This window comes from Ascidiella aspersa, chromosome 1 (assembly GCF_963924565.1).
Source record: "Ascidiella aspersa chromosome 1, kaAscAspe10.2, whole genome shotgun sequence".
In the NCBI taxonomy this organism is placed as follows: Eukaryota; Metazoa; Chordata; class Ascidiacea; order Phlebobranchia; family Ascidiidae; genus Ascidiella; species Ascidiella aspersa.
Window position 1 is genome coordinate 24,440,096 of NC_139447.1, and position 21,762 is coordinate 24,461,857.

General features: G+C 37.1%; 1 protein-coding gene across 1 annotated transcript in view; it reads left to right on the top strand.

The window, feature by feature from the left end:
• The first annotated feature begins 1,566 nt into the window (after nt 1-1,566).
• The window catches only part of LOC146168435 (adhesion G-protein coupled receptor V1-like), a 67,386-nt gene continuing 47,190 nt past the window's right edge, over nt 1,567-21,762 (top strand). Inside the window, exons 1-37 of the mRNA XM_083386269.1 lie at nt 1,567-1,758; nt 2,075-2,211; nt 3,893-4,001; nt 4,662-4,802; nt 4,887-4,991; nt 5,055-5,173; nt 6,284-6,395; nt 6,687-6,797; nt 7,227-7,456; nt 7,889-8,110; nt 8,302-8,445; nt 8,762-8,913; nt 9,111-9,199; nt 9,439-9,622; nt 10,072-10,273; nt 10,796-10,922; nt 11,180-11,318; nt 11,540-11,614; nt 11,684-11,824; nt 12,150-12,310; nt 12,575-12,731; nt 12,866-13,146; nt 13,295-13,440; nt 13,531-13,633; nt 14,394-14,541; nt 14,931-15,193; nt 16,371-16,512; nt 17,041-17,275; nt 17,470-17,616; nt 17,798-17,998; nt 18,134-18,276; nt 18,434-18,660; nt 18,896-19,087; nt 19,316-19,519; nt 20,067-20,196; nt 20,636-20,775; nt 21,046-21,240. Coding sequence (XP_083242395.1) covers nt 1,567-1,758; nt 2,075-2,211; nt 3,893-4,001; nt 4,662-4,802; nt 4,887-4,991; nt 5,055-5,173; nt 6,284-6,395; nt 6,687-6,797; nt 7,227-7,456; nt 7,889-8,110; nt 8,302-8,445; nt 8,762-8,913; nt 9,111-9,199; nt 9,439-9,622; nt 10,072-10,273; nt 10,796-10,922; nt 11,180-11,318; nt 11,540-11,614; nt 11,684-11,824; nt 12,150-12,310; nt 12,575-12,731; nt 12,866-13,146; nt 13,295-13,440; nt 13,531-13,633; nt 14,394-14,541; nt 14,931-15,193; nt 16,371-16,512; nt 17,041-17,275; nt 17,470-17,616; nt 17,798-17,998; nt 18,134-18,276; nt 18,434-18,660; nt 18,896-19,087; nt 19,316-19,519; nt 20,067-20,196; nt 20,636-20,775; nt 21,046-21,240 — 5,946 coding nt within the window. The remainder of the gene's footprint in view (nt 1,759-2,074; nt 2,212-3,892; nt 4,002-4,661; nt 4,803-4,886; nt 4,992-5,054; nt 5,174-6,283; nt 6,396-6,686; nt 6,798-7,226; nt 7,457-7,888; nt 8,111-8,301; nt 8,446-8,761; nt 8,914-9,110; nt 9,200-9,438; nt 9,623-10,071; nt 10,274-10,795; nt 10,923-11,179; nt 11,319-11,539; nt 11,615-11,683; nt 11,825-12,149; nt 12,311-12,574; nt 12,732-12,865; nt 13,147-13,294; nt 13,441-13,530; nt 13,634-14,393; nt 14,542-14,930; nt 15,194-16,370; nt 16,513-17,040; nt 17,276-17,469; nt 17,617-17,797; nt 17,999-18,133; nt 18,277-18,433; nt 18,661-18,895; nt 19,088-19,315; nt 19,520-20,066; nt 20,197-20,635; nt 20,776-21,045; nt 21,241-21,762) is intronic.

Sequence of the window (21,762 nt, forward strand, 5' to 3'; positions counted from 1 at the left end):
ATTTTGAAGACTTTACTGCAGTTCTATTTTTTAACTCCGCAGAGCGACGTCGAAAAATAACGTTCTAAAACAGTGATTCACAAACTCTGTGCCGCGGCACACTAGTGTGACTCGAGAGATTGTCAAGTGTGCCGTGAAACTTTTTGTAATTTCGGAAAAGAGAGTATTTGTATTACTAATAGGCATACGGTACCACGCAAGTATTTTAGACATAATTGCGCACTATTTATTACAAATTAATAAGTTCGGGACATTTTCATATAGTTTGTCGTGTGTTAAGGGCGATTGTGAAATTACTCTGTTATTATTATGTTAAAAATGTGCCGCGAAATAGTTAAGATTTTTTAACCAGTGCCGCGAGCCAGAAAGTTTGGGAACCACTGTTCCAAAACAACCTATAGGCTATACATTTTTCCATATTTATTATTATGCTACTTTACAATTGTGGTTTAGCGAGGTTTTTACTGACCTAACAGAAATTGATAAAGCATACACTTTCAAAACTTTTATTTTATTCTGATTCCACACGGATAAATTTTATTTAGGTATTTGGTCGATTTTGATGGTGATGGTGCCCCCTTTGGTTTACACTAGGCTATATCGACTTTTTCTGCAAATTTTCCATTCAGTATTCTTACAAGATAAAACTTATATTTGTTAAAACTTTATTCAAAAAAGTATTCGCAAGCGATATAACCGAAAAATGGATATGTATGTAATCGATTAAGCCTATGTAACAATTTGATCTTGGTATACTCGTGTTTAAAGGATAGCACACTGGCAATGACAACGTACAATTAAAATTTTGTTTTTGTCACGAGCTCACCATAATGATTTAACAACTTCAACAACGCCTGATGGTACTTTCGAGGCCCTTCGTTGCTAGGAAACAAGTAGGACAATAACGATACGCTAAAGTTAGAAAACCGCAACAGCAAGTCCTTATTTTCGAAATTATGATTGGATAAAATTAGTTTAAAACCATTTTAGGTGACGTTTTTACAAAAGAAATGTTTACAGCAGGGCAAATATGTTTTACATTTTGTAAGAAACCAACCGACAATATTGTGCGACTTTACGTATCGCTCTTATTGGTAGTTGGGTGTTGTTATGTCGCAGCAAGGGACGGCTGTTCGCTCCATGAATTTTTGATGTTCATCCCACGCGCATATGCTGAAGAAATTGTTGTGATGCAATAGCTGCTGAAAGATTTCGGCTATATGAGCGCGGAAATTCGCAATTCAGTTGACGTTAAAGAGAAATAGATTAGTTTGTAATATTTGGTTGTTGGAGAAAGTGTTTACTTTCACATATATTAAAACAAAGTTTGTTGGCGTATTTGTTTGTTCAGTGAGATATAATTAAGAATAATGGTCAGTAGGTTATTGAAAAATACTTCCTGCATAGTTTATATATAAGTTTCCCGAATAGTTTATATACGTCATATGCCTATACAACTAATGTAAAAAATAAACGTCCAGCATTTTGTGTTGTATATCTTAGTAATTGTTTGTCAAAGTTATATCTGATTTTCGTTACAGGCGTTATTAAAATACCCGCTTTGGAATGGCGGATTTTGAGAAATTTTTTTGTATAAGAATATTCACGCATCTCTTTATCGTTGCAATCGTTGGTTGCCAAACAGTGCATTTTACATCGTCCGAATATGGTTTACTCAATGAAACGAAGTACGAGTTTATAACATTAGCCGTGGAAAAAACAGGCCAAACCCACAAACCATTTGCGGTTGTTATAGAGGTAAGAATTTTACAGCTTAAGATTATGCAATATCCGGTAGTCCAGTACTTGACGCATATACTTGAAATCGAATATGAGATCAAAGCAAGCGTAAAACGTATATTGGAAATCGATTTATGTGAAAAATATACATTTTTATTCAATCACAAGCATGTTAAAAAGCAAGCATGATGTGCAGGGCACCCAGTTTTTCATAGTTATACAAACGACAATTTTACATGATAAGTTGTACTTTGCAGAACATTTCTGGGTCCGATTATGGCGTATTTATCGAAAAAAAAGCTAAAAACAAATTTACCGATGGTCCCCTTTTTAGGTTGTCAACAGCGAAGATGACTTCCTTACCGACTCTTGGCTCGTCGATTTTCCACAAACCACAAGCTTCACCACCACAAGGACTGTTGACGTTTTCGTGAAGGACGACCAGCTCCCAGAAAACGACGAAACGTTCACGTAAGAAGTTTCGCGTGCGCTTGTAAGCAGGCCTGTCTTGCTTTAGTAATTCAAATGTGTGAATGGTAAACCATTTTATGTGGCTCATATAATTTCTCGTAGCCCGTTACTACATAAACACTTTAAAAATCAGTGATTCTCAAACTTTTTACCGCGCACATTCTTGCCTCGAAACTATTTGTAATTGTGGAAAATAATTTATTTTTATTACAAATATGCCGGCAAATCACGTAGGCGAGACACTTTTCATTAGATAACAATAATAAGGGATTTTCTAAAATTGCCATCTCGAGTAGTGAATACCCTTATTAAGTTTTAATTATGTTTGATTGTTATGTAATAATATATGTTGAAATACCACATCTGCCTTTTAATTATGTTGAGTTTTTGCAATGCTTAGTTCAGTGATTTTCAAACGTTGTGTCGCAAAACTTTTTTGTTTTTATAAATTTACCTTGTATATTGTCGTACAGGTACAGTTAGGGTGATTGTTTTCATTTTATTGTGTTGTAAAAAAGCGTGCCGTGAATTTGTTTTAAGGTTTTCAACGTGCGGAAGGCAAAAAAAGTTTAAGAACCATTGCTTATAAAACTGTTACACCGCAGAATGGTTTTGTTGGAAAAAGCATCATTAGAAATTCAGACCTCGTACCACGTGGTTAATTAAAACTATCTGGTTGCCAGTAACTTTGTTGCGTTGTGGCGTGCAAATAACATGTGAACCTTAGAGCATTTTTACTCTTGTTTAAAGCAACATGCAGCCAGCCAAGTTGGTCTGTTCGGCCATCGTAAAAATGTGCACTATTTATATATTGGCCACATCTTGATTTTAAACGCATGGTTTTCTGTATTTTGTTTTCGTTTGGCACGCTTTTCATTAATTTGGTTTAGTTTGATAGAATCCAATCAACCTGCAATTTCTGGTGTCAGTTGTAATAACCATCACCTGCAAATTAAGCTCCGTGATTTATAAGGTTTAGCCTTTTTACTTTACAATGCCAAGCTGAGTTGTATTAACTTGCAGAAAAGCTGTTCTTACGTGTACTGGTAAGATTTGTCTTTAGCTGGTGATAGTGAAAAAGTTCGCAGTTTTTCTACTTTACTTGTGTGCTGCGTTGTACTAGCTTACTATAAATTATTTATCGGTGTGCCAAACAAATGATGCCCGATGCAATAGCTAACGTACATTTACGTAACTCATAACGAGCTGTCCGATATCCGGTTTCAAGTGTAAGTATCGGTACTCGTCCGATAATTGGATGGTGTCGGTGCCGATCCGATACCTAATTAATATAGGAATTTAAGAAATGATCTGCGATCCAACCCAGCGTTTTCTACTCTAAAAAATATATTTAAAAAAAATAGTAGGTTATAGCAACAATTGTAGGCCACTAAACTTCTTATCTGGGAAACAAATTTAGGAGTAATAGCCAAATAAAGGCTTCTCTTTAAAAGTCCTATAGGTGATAAAATGCGTAATTTTGAATAATACTTCAGATTATTATGTTTTGATTTTTATTATTCAGTAAAAGCTGATTTTTCGCTTTCTGGTAAACGTCATTAGTATTCGTTTAAAAAACAATCTTGTGTTTTGACAAGAGAACAGATTTGGCCAACGAGTCACTTTTGAAATGGTAGTTCGATAGGTAAACACGTTTTCAATTAGCAAAATTCGCTTTCAGATTCCAGCTAAAATCAACAGACGCGAACATACAGGTCGATGAACCGTGGACTGCTCAAGTGACAATCCCGGCCAACGACGACGCTCACGGAATAGTTGGGTTCGCAAAGGTACTTTGAGTATTTCTACATGAAAAGTGTAACCATTTTTTATCGGCATTAGTATTAAGCCCCTATATTTATAAAATTAACGTTTTTATTACACTCTTTTAAAAAACCTAAACCTTATAGATTTCCAGACCGACACTGACAGATAATCTGAAATTCTATTGTATGTATAGTCTGCAGTTTATACTGATTAGTTTAAAGTTAATGCGCTTAAATCCGTTAGGTTTAGTTCCTGCATTTATGCTATTAAAAGTCTAGGTTATGTTACAACGTGACGCAACAAGGTTACGTCACAATGTGACGTCGATTTTGCACAAAAGCGGAAAACGCTTTTATCGTTAAGTTCAGTTGCCTTAATTTTTATGTTCGATTTTGCGATAGGACGTACGACGCTTTTAGGCTAAAACAAATTTGTCGAAATGGACATTCTAGCAAAATAATTAGATTTGCGCGAAGCGGTAAATTTTTTGGCATTCATTTCAAGTAAAATACTCAAAAAATAGAATTTCCACCCTCCCCTTGGATCCGCCACTGCTCGTAAGAACAGATTTTATTAAATTCATAGCTACATAATTGGACATAAGATATTAGGCCTAAATACCTTAATTTATTTCACTTATCATTAATTTTAGTTTCAAAACTGTGAGTTTTATTACACTTTAGCTGAACGAAATAACTGTTGAAGAATTGTCCAATGTGAATGCAAGCATTAGGGTCCCCCTTGTGCGTAATCGTGGAACATTCGGCAATGTGGCTGTGTCGTATCGAATTTCTGTTTCCGACCCCGACGTTCGTCAAACAGAGGTATTTTTTAATATTATGCTTAACTGAACCTATGGAGTAAATACTGTTATGAAAAAAACTGTTAAATGCATTACTTTTTGAAAGGAACTTCCTGAACTGATCGAAGATCTATTTCCCTTCGAAGGGGAGGTAGTTTTTAGTGACGGGGAAAGTGAAACCGATTTGACGCTTTATGTTCGTGATGACAAGGTAAGCGTTGGTGACGAATCAAATGTACAAAAAATATTCACTTAATAAATGGTTGATTTTTAGATGCCTGAAAACGACGAAACTTTCGAGATCACTCTAATAGAAGGAATAGGCGGGGCTGTTGTGAATCAAACTGCCAATTCTTTATTGGTCCTTGTTAGAAGTAACGACAGCCCACTGAGGTAATATATTTTACCATTTTTTAATCTCAACCGTATTACCTGGTTCCAGTGGCGTATCCAGGGGGAGGGTTGGGGGTTCCTTTTTGTAAGTGAAATTATAGTTTTTTTTGTTTTTCGTCAGAGTTTAACACACCGTCCAAAGCGGCAATGTTTTTAATATAATTCCGCTTAAAAACGGGTCACGTCTTTTAAGCCAATGCAAACCAAAATTAAACGCAAACGCCGTTTTTCGTCTCCTGTTTGGTCGACCGTAAACGCTGGATATTTTTTCTCTTGCTCCTTTCGTTATTCGTTCAGGTTGGCTGATAAGCCAAGGTGTATTCGACAAAAAACAACGCAAGTCGAGCCTTCTTTCTTTTTTTCGCTCAAAATGTCGAGTTAGGAGCAGCTATTGTTTATCGTAACAACGGCATTTTTTTAACTGAAGCAGATTGTCTTAAAAGTTGGTCTAAATGTTACTGTTCAAAGTCGACTGTTTAAGTTATGATAGTTACCGCAAAATTATTCTTCATAAGCATATCCTAGACCTACGACCACGTGTATAGTGTGTAATTGACACAACTTATTTTCTTTCAATCGCAGCTTGTATATTTTAGCTGACTTGGCACACTGCTCGGCGCAGATGTTGCTCTAATCGTGGCATAATAACACCCGAAAAAAAAACGAACTTCGTTTAGTATTGCAGGTGGCGAAAGGCGAGCTTGTAATTTAGCGTAGTCTGAACATGAAACTTAGGAAACTGCGCTGCTGATAGTCTAAACAAGATTCTAGTAAAATCAATCACACATATTTCACGGTTTTGGTGTATTTTTTTACGATTGTACACTAAGCGGATTCGACGCACGTGTGCGCTTTGCGTCTTAAAGATTCGATTTTTAGGCGTTAATTGGCTGTGACTGATTATTTTTTATAGCGTCATTACGATCAGTATTTTTTACCGTCATTATTCATTAACGTCAGACGGAAAATAGGGGAATTCCCTAAGTTGAAAATTCAGGCGCCCCCCTGTTTTGATTTTCTGGATACGCCCCTGCCTGGTGCATACAAAAGGTTTGTTGGGGAGTCTGTTGGAAATTTTCTTACATAAAATCGCGCCTCCTGATTCCATAGATTTTCGCAAAATGTTTACCGGGTCGAGGAAATAGCCCAGTACATCAATATCACCGTTATGCGAGGCATGGAGGAAGACGGAATTGCACGAGTTGGACCTGATTCGAGTGCCGTACGTTCATATACTATCCTGAAAACCTAAATTAACAGTTGTTAATAGAAGTTTTACCAGACGACACTTTCGGGCTAAACATGCTGTACAATTTTAGTTCTGTCTAGAAGTTTACAAAACGTGGCTTTTACATGTTACGTAAATTACAAATTATAGAATATTAGGAGGAAAAAATATGCTTCCTGTTTTCTCAAAAAAATATCCTATACTTCTTTGGCTGCATACTGTTTTTATAAAGTGACTAACTTTATTTGAAGTAAAAGTATTTTAAAATGTTTAATTTTTTTACAGGTTACTGTGGAGTACCACGTCTTACGGGGTTCTGCTAAGCCCGGTAAGGATTACTTTGCAAGTCGTGGTGTTATAAAGTTCGAGGATGGAGAGCACAAACAGACCCTACAGGTAGGGCGACCAAAATTCCATGAATAAAAGCGAGTGAACTAAAGCCACTTTCCAGTTAGTTATATTCTCCGAATTAAATCGTGAAAGGTTGACATTTACTTAAGCTTGATGCATATTAATTGTTTAAACAAAAGAGTGGGGAAATCCCTCTTTGGGAAAATTTTGTAAGCAAGAAATTTAATATATTCCGCTGACTTTCTTAACGATTTATACTTTTCTAGGTTAATAGCCTTATATACGAGGCATTGTCATCGATTTAGAAAAGAATTGTGGTGACAATATCACAAATTATAATCTCGGGGTAAAACATTTAACGCTTCAGTCAGGAAGATATTGCAAGCTTTAATAGCACATCATGGATATACCAACCCTTATATTGCCTGCCATGTGGATTTCGCGATGAAGTTGTAATTATTTATGTCATCATAGATTTTAGTATTGGACGACGACGATCCGGAACTGGACGAAGATTTCACGGTTCAGCTGGGCACAGTAAGCGGTGACGCAATCCTGGCACAACCTTCAGAATGCACAGTTGTCATTGAAATGAACGACGAGGCGAACGGGGTTGTGTCGGTTGATCTCTCCGCTGCTACCTACCAACTAGAAGGCAACTCAGGCCAAGTCGCTTTTCTCATTGACGAGGATGAAGTCGATAGGTTTGCGTTGTCATAAATGTGTTTGTGGCATTCTGTAGAACATAATTAAATTTTGTTTTCGGGCTATATACATCGCAAAATCAATGCGTTGCGTTTAGAGAGCGGTCATTATCCCTTGCAAATTACTAGATATGTGTTTCTGTATTGGGCAAAACAATATTGTGAATAATATTTTTTTAATGAAAGACACCCACACATATGTGTTTAACAACTGTGTAACTCAGTTGGTAGAGCGGCGGTATGGCCGGATGTCGTGAGTTCGAACCTCACTGCAGGCTAGTTGTTTTCTAGCCTGCCTTGCTTGCATCCTAGGCCGACAGATTCAGGGAGTCTGCGATGGTTTTCGGTGTACTAATTTTTTAAGAATCACTTTGCCATTAATCGTTGCTATTTGTAATTGCACGCAATCACTATACATTTTATTTTGTCCAGCTATAACAACATAACTGTTGTTCGCCATGGAGGTGCTTTTGAACGCGTATCTGTCAACTGGAGTCTTACATTTAATGATACCACCGGAAATGGTGACGTCAGTGATTACATCACTCCATCCTCGGGGGAAATCTACTTGGAAGCAAACAAAAAACACGCATCACTAAACCTAACTGTAAAACAAAACGAGGTCCCTGCGGAAGCAAAAGCATTTGTATTTCGGTATAAAATATGATTTTCCTGTTTTCTATCATTTCAGTAACCCATTTACCTATTTCTTGTTGCCATATTGCGTTGGGAGTAAACTGTAGTTGACATAAAATCACAAGTGTGTTTTTTGTTTGTTAATAAGTGGTTGATTATTTTGGTCAAATTTTTGAGATCGTGTTGAAGATATTTAACTTTCACTCCAGACTTCTTTCGATCAGCGGTGGCGCGGAGATAGGATCACGGAATCAGGCTCTTGTGCTTCTAGCCGACTCGGACGACGTATATGGCGTATTTCAGATTGACAAAGAAGGCAGCGGCGTACTGGTGGACGAAATAGGGCAATTAAGGTAGATCCTTAATACTGTTCTTATTTGAGATTGATGCGCATTATCATAAAATATTAAATGTTGCAACCTATTATCTTCATCAAAATTTTTTGTAAGGTTTTTTAGGGACCATTTAGCGGTCCCTTAGTTTTGTGCTTCACATTTTTTGTCTTTTCGTTTTCTTCCTCTACGTCGATTTTTTTCAATCACACTCTTTCGATGAACACAAAGCTACAGTAAACTCGCTTCATTGTAAAAAATGTCCGGTTATATGAAATACTTGGAAATGAACATGGAAGATTAACAAATATTAACACAAAATTTGACATTTTTTTAGAAAACTGTCTGTTCGACTTGAAAGAGAAGGTGGTACACTTGGCGAGGTGGAGGTTAAATACTTAGCTTCGTATTATCCTCCTGGACAAAATCAGCCCTTGCCCGGGATATTGACCGACAGCAGGGGAATGAGGGTATTTGGCGATGGAGAAGGTACAGGATGATTAATTAAAAAATAAATGTTAAATATTTCCGTCGGTACACCGGCTATGACAGAACGTTTAACCGAAACGTTTGTCAATTTTTAAATATCACATTGTTAAAATTTCTTCTTTATAAATGTAATTGCTACATTTTTCCAATAATGTGATATATGTATATACCTATTAATAATATTAACCTTGTTTTAGTATATATGGATATCGACATGAACATCGCAGAGGAAGCTTTTCTCGAACTTGATGCTGAATTTGTTTTCGTCATAAATCAAGTTTCCTTGGTAAGAATAGTTTCAACTTTAAAAAAAAAAAAAATTAAGAATGGGTATACTTTTCATATTATTTTAAATATGATTAAAAGTGAGGATATACGGTGTCACCTATTCGAAGTTATTCAGAAGCGATTGCTGTAATTCATGAACAACAGACTATCTGTGTTGTCATGATGTGACAATGTCGCCAGTTAAGATGTAGTACAGCTATGTTTAAATTAAGGTTACTTTTTTGTATTTATTGCCAGGTTAACAAAACACCGGTACCTCGGGCAAAAACGCCTCGCATTAAAACGGCAAACATCACAATTACTGTAGACCCGAAATTAGCGAATGGCGAAACAGGGTTCAAGGATCCCAGCGACCTCTACGTTGATGAACCGAGCAATGATGCCGGGCCACTAAGTGTTGACTTGCTTCTTCATAGAGCGGGTACGGTGGTCGCTTTAGTATTATTGTTTATCACTGTAATACTAATAAGCTTAGATATGAAGGTTAAAAATATTACTTCATATTTAGTAACTCAGTTTTGCTAAATTACTAATGGAATAATATTGATTTGTATATAAACTTGTATACTGATAGGTACTAAAGTTAAATTTTGTGTATTAATATTGCTAAATAGCACTGTCCATTTAATCTACTGCTGGTAAATAAAAAAAAATTTTTAGACTTAAAATAAATAATATTTATTTCCGCTAATAATAATGACTTATTATATAAGATATTATGGCCCGGCTCTAAACTATTAATTTTTCGGCCTTAAATTCACTCAAACTTTCTTGTCCGAACTTACTGCCAAACACAGCAAATTCTTTTTGTTGTAAAATGTATATACTTCGTTATCACTTTAAACGCGGTATTTATTACGCCTTGGACAGGGTTTTCTGGAGAGGCGCGCATTCAGGTGTCTTACCGCAGTGTAGGCAAGAACGCGGCCAATGTAATCTTCGGGTCGGACTACCGTCCTGGTCCTGACCAGGTCTTTCTCGAACCTGGACAAAACGACGCACTCGTAAGCCTCGTAATAATGCCTGATGAACTTCCTGAGCTTGAAGAAGTGATTTTGGTTCGACTCGACAGGTGGGTATATGGACTTGACATAGCCTTTAACATCAATTAATTTCTCATATTCCAAACGGATATAGCGACAACAATGTGTTGCTATTTACTTATACCAGTGTTTCGCAACCTTTATTGGCTTGCGGCACCCTACAAAAATCATATATAGTTCGCGGCACCCTTGCTCGTATTTTAGCTGATATGGTTAACTGTAACGTTACAATAAACGAGATTGAAACAGCAGATTAACTGTTCAACAAAGTTGACAAAACCTTTTTAGTTTGGCACTTTATCTTTCACAAACAATTGTGTCAAGAAGCTTACCAATTTAAGCAAAAGTTTGAAGCCTAAAAAAATTGAAATATCTCTCGGCAACCTAGAGTGCTGTGGTACCCCGGTTGAGAACCACTGAATTATACAGTATTAATTTACAAGCACAATCATATAGCAATTACCATATTAGTAAGGTACTTTTTAAACATTATAAATATTATATATATATATTTTTTAACAACAACCTCTATTTTATTTTCGTGACAATAGCGTCGCCCCAAACAACGAAAAACTAAAGAGGTCGGCTTCTGAAAAGAAGATTTTTATTCGGGAAAACGACAGCCCGGGCGGAGAATTCCAGTTTGCTGGAGAATCGGTAGAACACTACGTAATCAAGGTAAGCTTTTTATTGTTTATAGTATAAACTTTATACTGATAACACGTCATGAGACAAATAAAGCATTACACTTTATAACCTTTTAGTAATAATTCTTACTGTTGATATATTTAGACAATTGAAATGTGACGGCATCTTTTTTATGTTAAACCTGGCTATTCACCCCTGCCTAATGGTTTATCAATCATTTCATTAAACGTTTCTGTCTCTGCATTTATTTGGTATTAGTTTCATACTGCAGTGCATTTTTTTTACAGGAAAACGAAACGGAAAATGTTATTTTAACCATCGAAAGGAACAAAGGTGATCTCGCAAAGAGATTTGTTGAGTACGACGTAATTCCCGATGGCGCCAAGCAGTTTTACGGAGTACCCAACGTTTTGGTGTTTACTCCAGGTAAGTTACACAATTGCCTTTTGAACTTAAATTATTCGCGGTGGTGCTATTCAGTAGTACAAATGTCAACTGTATTTATGATATTTCGGCGTTATCGTTTGTTGTCTATTTCTTTTAAAGATTTGTTTTGTTTTGCCAAAATTGTCACCATATATTTGTCTTTTCTGAAATATGCTTCCTTAGAGTATAGTCTTCTTTTAATTTCTACATTATTTGTGAAGGCAAACGATCTGAGACTGTTTCAATAAAGCCACGTGATGATGATATTCCTGAACTAGATCAAAACTACACCATAGGTTTGTTATTCTTTGCACAATATCTGCCTCATTGGTTACATATACCTAAATATTGTTTGTCGCTAATAGTTCTTCGCGCATTCGGGGATCCTGAAAGCGTTCTGGGTCAACACTCAACGATTCACGTGACCATACTAGCTAATGACAATCCTCAAGGACTTTTTGTTTTCGACGATGACGATGGAAAAATGCCACGAAGGAAGAGTATAGGTACACGTTAAAAACGGAATAGTAGAGTCATTAAATACTTAAAAGTTCGATTTAGCTTAAAATAAGTTCCACCAGCAATCAGCATAAACGAATTGTTAATTAAATAAATAAGTAATAAGTAAAATAAACGATTTGTTAAAGCGTCCATAATTGTGCATATTCTTCATAATTTTGTCTGCGCCACTGTATTGTTCTTTACCAACCAACCCATGATATTTGCCAGGAATGATCTGACATCATGGATAACTTTGACAAGAAAGAACATTGTTTTTTGTATGAAACATTTCTTACGTTAAACATTATCCGCCTTATTACAACAATTTAGGCGAAAGCAAGGGAACCTCAAGCTTTGTCGCGTCGTATCTTGTTAAGCGGCAAATGGGTAGCTATGGCAACGTTACGGTGTCATGGCGTTTGACGCCAGAAGACAGTGATGACGTCATACCGACCAGCGGCCTTTTAGAGTTTGCCGATGGGCAAATAAACGTAAGTTTTGTATGTATGGTCTTTATATGCCTTCGATCGATCAATTTAATATTTGTAGGCTTTCCTTTGACATATTTTATTTGCTAAATGCGGTGAAATTTTGTTTGTTATTTTTAAAAAAAGATTCAAAGATATTCACATTGTTATTAATATACAATAGTCACGTTCATCACAATAGTGATACAATAGTCACGTGCAAATTGCTGTAACGCTGACTTAAAAAGCGTATGTACCTACGTCTCCAACTTGACTTTCATTCTACAGAGCGTTATCACAGTCCAGTCCATGCCTGACAAACTTCCCGAATCCCAAGAAGAGTTCACAATCTTCCTATTTAACGCAACAGATGGAGCCGAAGTTGGCCGTGATGCAAACGCAACTTTGATTATAGAACCCAACGATAAAGCAATTTATTTCAAAGGTAAGCTATATGCTTTGTACTTATGGCTTATGTAGCAAAACGACTTTCTTAGTTTTGTTCTTTCGTGTTTCCACTAATCTTGTTAGTCTGAAATACAATTAGCAAAACAAACAGGCTTACACTGAATATTCTAGGAGATAGTGACGTCATAATACAGGAGGGTGAGGACTTGACCTTAACCGTACACCGCGAGGGTTCTGGGGCCGACTCGACGCGTGTGCGATACTATGTCCATGTGCTGTCCAACGATTCCAGGGGAATTCCCGCTTCCCCTGGAGATGATTTCGTTCCTGTTGAGAAAGATGCTGATGTTGGTGGCTGGATAAACTTTAATCCGGGGGTGTTGGACGTCCTTGTAACGGTTCCCGTCCACCAGGATGAAATTCCAGAAGACGAAGAAGTATTTTTCGTTGAGGTAAACCTTTTTAGGCACTTGGCGTTAAATGGTAATTTTTGTATTCATTCACTTCGCGTAGCGGGGAATCTACAACAACTTTGGTAATTGTACCGACATAATAACTGATCTATTTGTCTTTCACCAACTTTTGCTGTTTTTACAATAGTTGTACGATGCTCGCGATGACTACGTGACCTACGGAAACACGCGAGTTCGTGTGATGATCGAACAAAACGACAATGCAAACGGCGTCTTCAGTTTTGATTCGATGCATCGCGTCGAAATGCTTGAAGGGGTGCAACAAAATTTCAGGTACATTTTAAGTGTACCGTCACGTGTTATTCTCGCACTGTCCCCGTGTACCACTTTTGTGTTTAACCATTTGTGTTTTTGGTATCGCAGAATAAGCCGTAGCAGAGGAGAATTTGGCGAGGTGGATGTATACTGGAAAATCGTACCTGACTTAGGATTGTCTGATGCTGAATTAGCAAGAGATATCGACGAGGTAAGTAGATTTGCTTTTATTTTCATAAAGATGTTTACTTTGAAAGGGCTTGTTTCTCTCGTCACTGGGTGTATTTTTATCCTTGCCTATATAATAACTTGGTTACTGCACGGGCAGTTGGTGGTTCCCAATGTTTTATGGCTTACGGCATCCCCAGAAGTGATAAAAGGTGGCACCCCTACTAGAATTTGTCGTGGTGGTTAATTGTTATGTTTCTACAAACGAAAATACAAAAAACAACTCTACGCAATGTAGGAAAATAACATTTAATAAACTGTATTATAATTGTACACAAATAGTTGTATTAAAAGGCCTACTAATTAAGCAAAAAATATATGTAAGTATTACATTAACAGACATCTTTAATTTTTTTCAAGTGGATCAAACGAACAATACGCCAAAATATAAACAATTTAAAATATATATTAATATAATTTATTTCTATGTACACTGTGCACGGGTCTGTAACTGTAATAGCTTTGAAATGAATACCAAAGCCAAATCGGTCGAGTATCCGGCACTGTGACTGAAATACATTCAAATCTTAATTCTTATCTTTTGGTGTTAAGAATTGTGTTACTTTTCATAATTGAGGTTTGTCCATAGTTCAGCCGCATTAACTGATGGTAAAACAAGTGCGTATCAAAAGATACTGTCGGTTTACCAGAGTTTTTGCCGTTGATATTCATTATCCAGATAGTTCATACATAGAATTATGATTACTAAAGAGCAATATTAATAGGTTTACTTACTCAAACAGCTTACAGAGAGCGACGAATTCGTAGCAAACGCTGGCGTCGTGGTTTTCATCGAGGGTCAGCGATCCTTCGATCTTCCAATTGAACCTGCAGTTGATTTAGTGCCAGAGTACGACGAACAGTTCGTGCTTGTCTTACTCAACGCAAGTAGTAAGTCGACTACTGACTAACAAGCACAATACTATGCAAAACAGCCTAAACGCCGAATCAGTAAATCTCATACATGGTGGCTCTTATGTATGGTTAATTTAAAAAAGAAAAGAAAAGAATACCGACCTAATTATTTATTATATCTTTTCAAAAAAATAATTCTTGAAGCTATCGAAAAACTGTGTTCGTCATCCAAACAACGCTTAACTGACATATTTTAAATCTTGTTCGTGAAATTTGTGAGTGTTACATATTTGGCGAACTCTCACCTATGGCGCAACTGCAGCGGCAGTCTCTTGACTACTGTATTGTTTGAGAACCCTGTACCGAATTGCATTTGGCGTATCTCGCCAACGGGGTTAAAATTATATGTGCATACTTTTTACTAGATGGGACACCTCGCCTTTCTTCCAACACGAGCAAGATCGTGGTTCACATCACCGTGACCACCAATGATCATCCGCACGGTTGGATGTCCATATCGGAGCGATCGGCTCAGGTATCCGTGGCGGAGGATGTCGAACCTTATTCCGAAGATCAATCAGGAGTGAGCGACAAGGAAGAAGATTTACACAAAGCCACGGAGGAGCAGGTCACGAATAACGTGACCATCGAAGTGGAGCGAAGGATGGGAACTGATGGACGTGTAAAGGTGAGATATAATAGGAAAACCAGCCAAAAAAAGTCTTATATTGTGCGAAGTCCTCTGATGTACTAATTAATTTTGAGACTGTAAATTTGTCAGCGCCACACAATAGGCAGAGTTCTTGGTTTGAGTCATTATCCCTTTGATACTGCCGTAATTTTTTCTTTGTGCCATTTTATGTTGCGGTGTTTTAGGTTAGTTATTTTTTGTAAACTTATTTTTTGTTGTTTGATATATCTTCTGTTTCTATGAAAGATCAAACCTCACAGGCAAGGCAAATTTTGTTAAATCACCTGTCGCAGTTATGTTATGTGAGTCCAAGTGCTCTAATGCCATGTCCTATAGGGAACACACAATAAGACCTAAAAAGCAACAATACATAAAGCCCAAAAAACTATAAAACCATAGTATTAAGACAAACGACATAATAAAGACAAATACGCAGTAATATCCAGTACAGCATACGATCAAAATCGTCTGACTAAGACCTAAATCTGTCGGAATAAGGCCAAAATTCATCAGAATTAGTTCTAAATTCATCGGAATAAGGCCTAAATTCAACGGAATAAGGCCTAAATTCAACGGAATAAGGCCTAAATTCATCGGAATAAGTTCTAATTTCATCGGAATAAGACCTAAGTTCATCGGAATAAGGCCTAAATTCATCGAAAGAAGGCCTAAATGGCCAGAATAACGCCCGAACCTGTAAGTAGAGGGTATGGGACGATCGGGGGCCATCGGTCTGGCATCGGCCGTTTTGGTGACTACGTTTGGACGCCCTAGTCTGACCGGCGCCGTCAGGGCGCCGCTGTTCCGGCACCGGATTTTTTGTCCTGTTTGGGGTTATTGGTGGGGTTAGAAAATGGGTTAGTGTTGAAACTTTTAGGGGAGTTAGTGATGTACTTAGGGGTGGGGTTTGGGGTTAGTTAAAGTGTTGTTTAGGCCTGATTTTGACCTTTTAGGTCTTATTCCGACGGATTTAGGACTTATTACGATTTAGACGGCAGTAATACCATAGGTATTAGTGCTATTTTGGTCTTATTCCGAATTGTGTTTTATTCTGACGTTGGTGTTGTTCTTATCTTGGTCTTATGGCTGGAGTCCGTCCTATATTACAATCTAGTATTAAAAAAGTGTAAAGATAAAATTCATTCGATATTTATACAACTTTATTATAATTTAGGTACTTTGGGAGTTATACCCCGCTGACGACACGCCGATTGTCAAGTGCAAAGACCTTCTTCTGGCTGGTTCACTACATGATGGTGCTCTTATCATCAAGGGTCGCCCGCTTGCAGATACTTATGCTGTGCAGCTTGGAAAAGGTTACAAGAAAAATATATAATATAATTTTAATTATCATTATGTTTATTGTTCAATCGTTATACTAAACTTTAGTGATGTCCGATAATATCGGATCTGTACTTATACACTACGCCGAATAGTAGCATCGGTACTATTCCGATACTGGTTGTTATTAATGCCAATCAGATACACCGTGTAATTATTTGATATGGGCATACCAGCCATTGTTTGCAAGACAACGCAGCGATTTCGACCTTGAATTGTACTTTCTATTGTAAACAAAAATACTTTCTATTGTAAACAGCTGTTTATTGATGCCTCTGAAAGAATTATTTTCTATACTTCAAATTTTATGAATATTGCCTTATTTACCTTAGTAATGATGTCATTTAATTTCGGATTGGGCGGCCTTACTTTATGAGATATCGGCATCGGAATAAAACAATATGTGGGGAAATCAAATTCATGCGTAACTCGATAATAGGGTAACAAGTAATAAGACTGGAATCAACAAAAATCAGCTGTACGTGAAAACATCTTGTCTATAGGCTCTTATGTACTGGTGTCGAAGCATTCCGATTTGCCAGCGATTCCGTCGAAGAAATTCACGTTCGCAACGTGGTTTTCATTGGACTTTGCGGCACAAAGCGGAGATTGGTCGAATCCGTCCGACAACGATTTCGCTTACCTTTTACTCTCAAAGCAAGAAATGCAGTTGACAACATTTTCTATCACTCTTCAGCTGTCTTCTACGGGTTTAGCGTCTGTCCAATTAAAGTCCAGGTTTGCATATTCGGCAAAGACATCTAGTTATAGGCTACTGTCACACAAAATTGTAAACTTTTATAACGTAAAATCCACGTACAATTGTAGTGTATTTTTTAATTATATATTTTTTTGTTTTCACTTTAATAGAATAAAATAAAAAGTCGTATATTGTTGATATGTAAAATAAAAACAGATTTGTAATGTTTTAGGAAATCGATCGGCGAACAACTAAGTGAAATGTCAATTCCTTTGGATAGTGACGTTCTTCTTACAGATGACACTTGGCACTACCTAGCGATCGTTTACGAAAACGAACAAGTGCTTGTGAATGTGGACGGCGAAATGCGTGGTCGGGGGTAAATATCTTTGTTTTGTTGATTAAATTGTTTTAACCTGGTTCCTTAAATACGTTGTTAAAGTTTTACCCTTCTAGTTATACAGCAAACGCTAGAGGATGAAGAGAGATTTGAATACAGGCAATGCAGATTGTGGAAATGTTCACCAAACATTCTTTAATGAAAGCATTTATTTTCACAGGAAGGCAACTTTTGTACAAGACCCAAGCACCGGTAAAAACGTTACGTTTATGGTAGGATCAAAGGAAGGTTTTGGAAATGGTTTCGCTTTACAAGACACTCGGGTCTACGATTCGGTACTTTCCCCAGTACAAATCCGAAACCAGTTTCGCTCCCTTTCCGGAAATGACATCAACCCGATTTCTGGCTATCTCGAATATGGGTAAACCAGAATGTCGTGTGTTTGTATATTGTATTAAAATAATTAGGACTTTTGAAATATTGGCAAATAAGTCAAGGGTAATAAATTGCATAAATGGCAATGTATTAGGTTTATTACCGTTTATCTCGTATATAGGGAAGGAGACAGGAATCGCAATTTGACGTTGTCCACTATCGACGACAACGAAACTGAAACCAACAAACACTTTCGACTTGTTCTAATTGACGCGACAGGCGGCGCCCAAGTTAACATTGACAACATGACAAGCGAAATAACCGGTAAGAAAAAAAAGCCTTGCAAATGTGTTTGCGCATAATTTCAAAAGTTTGTCTTCCAAAATGTGTGGCACAAACTTTTACAACGATCGCAAAAAAATAAGCAAATGGAAACAATAGGGTTAACCCTTGACAAATGGTTTTTCTATGAATCCTGCAGTGCTCAAAAACGACAACGCGAACGGCCTTTTCGCCTTCCTGAGTTCCTGCGTTCCAGATCATGTGACCGAAGGTTCTACTGCTGTCTGTCACATCAACAGGTCACGTGGTTTCGACGGCCAGGTTACGGTTCGCTGGGTAGCTGGGTTGAGAGACCTCCAAGGAGACGATCTAGATTTCATCAACTTTTCCGGGACAGTCGAGTTTCTGCCGGGTGAAACAGAAAAGGTTTGAAGCGGAAAAATAGATAAGCCGCATTTAAAAACTATATGCCTAATGATTGAAAGTGAAAAACTTGCAACAAAGAAAACTATCTGTTTTGCTTCTAGTACGTTATTTACATATTGAATACCTGTAAAATAAAAGTCTGAACTCGTAATCCGTATAAAACCTTGGTACTAAAGTTTCTCGGTGATAGATTTTCAGCAAGCAAAAATATTTTTCTATTGTTGTTTCCTTACAGAGCTTTGCCGTTAATATATCGAATGATACAATACCCGAGACCGACGAGCTACATAACATCACACTGATTGAAGCCAGGGCGCACGATGATGTAAAGAGCAGTGCTTCTTACAGCGGGGCTTCCATTAACCCTGAACACGCTTCAACGTTCATAACGATAAGTGAAAACGACAAGCCCAATGGCGTTCTTCAGGTTTACCTTGTTAACATAACTAACTGTCAATAGGCGATAGGCGTCTTCAGTCGCTAATTATTTTTTTCTAAAATGCCTGCATTGAAATTTAAAAAAGAGATATGCGTGAATCCATCGTAGAACAAATCCTGAAATTAAAATATTTAGTAAAAGTTAAATATGTGGGAAACATGGCTCTTAATTAGGTTAAATCAACGTTGGTTATATTTATTTTATTTTTTTTATCAGTTTTCCACTGACGAGCCACCGACTAAAGAAGATAACGGTAAAATTCTGGAAAAGCACGAGACGCCAGTTGTTCATGTCACAGAGGAAAGTGGCCACGTTACCCTACTAGTGGTTCGATCGGCCGGATGGTTTGGTCATTTGACCGTCGAGTGGAGAACAAGGGATGGGACGGCAATATCGCAGCGGGAGCCACGAGACTTTCAGGTATAAAGTTACTTAGTTTTCAAATAGGACACTAAGGTATTTTAATACCACCAATTGCTCTATGGATCAACCAATAAACAGCAGTCAAATTCTTTTTTTTGTATGTTGGATACTTGTTACTTTATTGTGATGCAAATTCATGACATTTTATGCACAAAGTACGGAGGTCAAATTAGCAAAATTTAAACACAATGATAATTAATTAGTACACCGAAAAGCCATCGCAGACACACCGAATATGTGGATCAAAGCTGGCTAGAAAACAACTAGCCTGCAGTGTGGTTTGAAATCAAGACCTCTGGTCACCGGCACTGTCGCTCTACAAATTGATCTATACAAAGGCTCAGAAATGAGCGAGTCGAAAAACAACCATACGCCAATTCTTGTAATGATAATTATATTTATTACTGATTTTAAAGCCATTAGGCAAAAGTTTTCTTTTGCCATGCTAAACCGACTTATATAATATTTATTATTTTCTCAAAAAGTTACCTTTTACGGTAGAAAACCGCTTTCACCGGTGTCTGTTTCTTGTTTTCTAAAACAGTCGGCTGCTGGAGTGCTAACTTTTGAAGATGGTCAAGGTCATGCCATGATTGATATCCAGCTTTTTGACGATACTGAGTCCGAGCTCGATAAATACTTCTTTGTGGTTTTGTCGTCGCCAACAGGAGGCGGTAAGTTTATATTTTACGCCGAAAATAATATGACATGTGGTATCTCCATGTTTTGTCAAAGTAACTTTTCAGCGATATAAAGCCCGTCGTTTTGATGCAGTACTGAACATAAACACAATTACATTTAAATTGCATATTTTAAATAGGGTTCCCTTATTGTTGTTTAACTCAAAAGGAACTGTTAACAGTGGTTCCCAAAGTATGGGTCACCAGTTGTAAAACAAAGAGTCGTCAAGGTCACGATTTACATTTAAAAAAAAATTGGATTTGTTTGATTGCTTTCATTAAAGTTAGTTTCAGTCCAACATAATTTGAAATTATAGCATCATACAAATTTATTTCGAATAATCTTACTGAACTGAATTATTGCACCACAAGCAGTTTTGGTGGCTTACAAAGTCACCTCTTATAATATATCACGGTATTTTTTCTATCGCAGTCGGCCTTAACAACGCCTCCCGTGTTAAGATCATTATTGAGCCTTCCGATGACGCGTTCGGTTTCTTTAAATTTAATCAATCATCGCTTAACATCGACGTCATCGAACCAGAAGATGGCGTGAACACCACAAGTCTCCAGGTAAGACCACCGCACAATCACAAGCAAATGCTACGGACGCGTGATGAAGATCTACTACAACAAATTGCTCATTGTATTTTTTACGATTGAGAACACGTCCGTTTGCTGTTAGATAAGGCAGAATTTGACTAGCTGTATCACAATTATAAAAACTCCATAGACCTTATTAGCGTTAAAATTTAGCTATTTTTAGCTATATTTTTTATTAATCAAACCTGTTTTGTGTTTATTTTGTTACATTTAAATGGCGATTAAACCATTTTCCTTCAGGTGGTCCGAGATGGTGGCAGCTTGGGAGAAAGCATTCTCACCTGGAAAGTAGCTCACGACAGCAGTGATGACGTGGCACCTCACCAGGGTCAAATCGAATTCTTGGAAGGTCAGAAGTCGGGGGTCATTGACATCAGTGTTCTTGCAGACGACCAACCTGAATTCGACGAAGGAATTCGCGTTCGTTTAACCGAGGTCAACAACACTTGTTTATATTATTGAATCGTATTTAAAGTATGCCGGACAAATATTTGTGGTGTTTTAGATATTTACAAATGCTCTCAATATAAGTAAAATACGTTACTTGCATCAGGTAAAACAACAATTAGGAATTGATGCATGCCGATTGAACTATTGTAGTATTCTATTACACTAATGGAAAACTGAATGTGTAAAAAAATAAGATATATCCTCGCCCTTACACGTAAAAGACGATAAGGACTTCTAAATGGAGCTAATATTCTTTAGACTTTTATGTCTTGATCAAATTTAGTCATTTAGAAGTTCTAGTCGTTTATATTTATAGGAGAAATATATTTCAACACAAACCAAGGCATCATCAGTCTCTTAATTCGAATGTATCATTCGTATAAATGACTGACTTTGATAAGACAGGAAAATCTAAAGACAAATTTTCTGAAACTAATGTAAGATTCTATGTTATAAAATCGAAAACGTTTGTTGAGAGCTTGCTTTCGGATTATTGTGAGAAACATA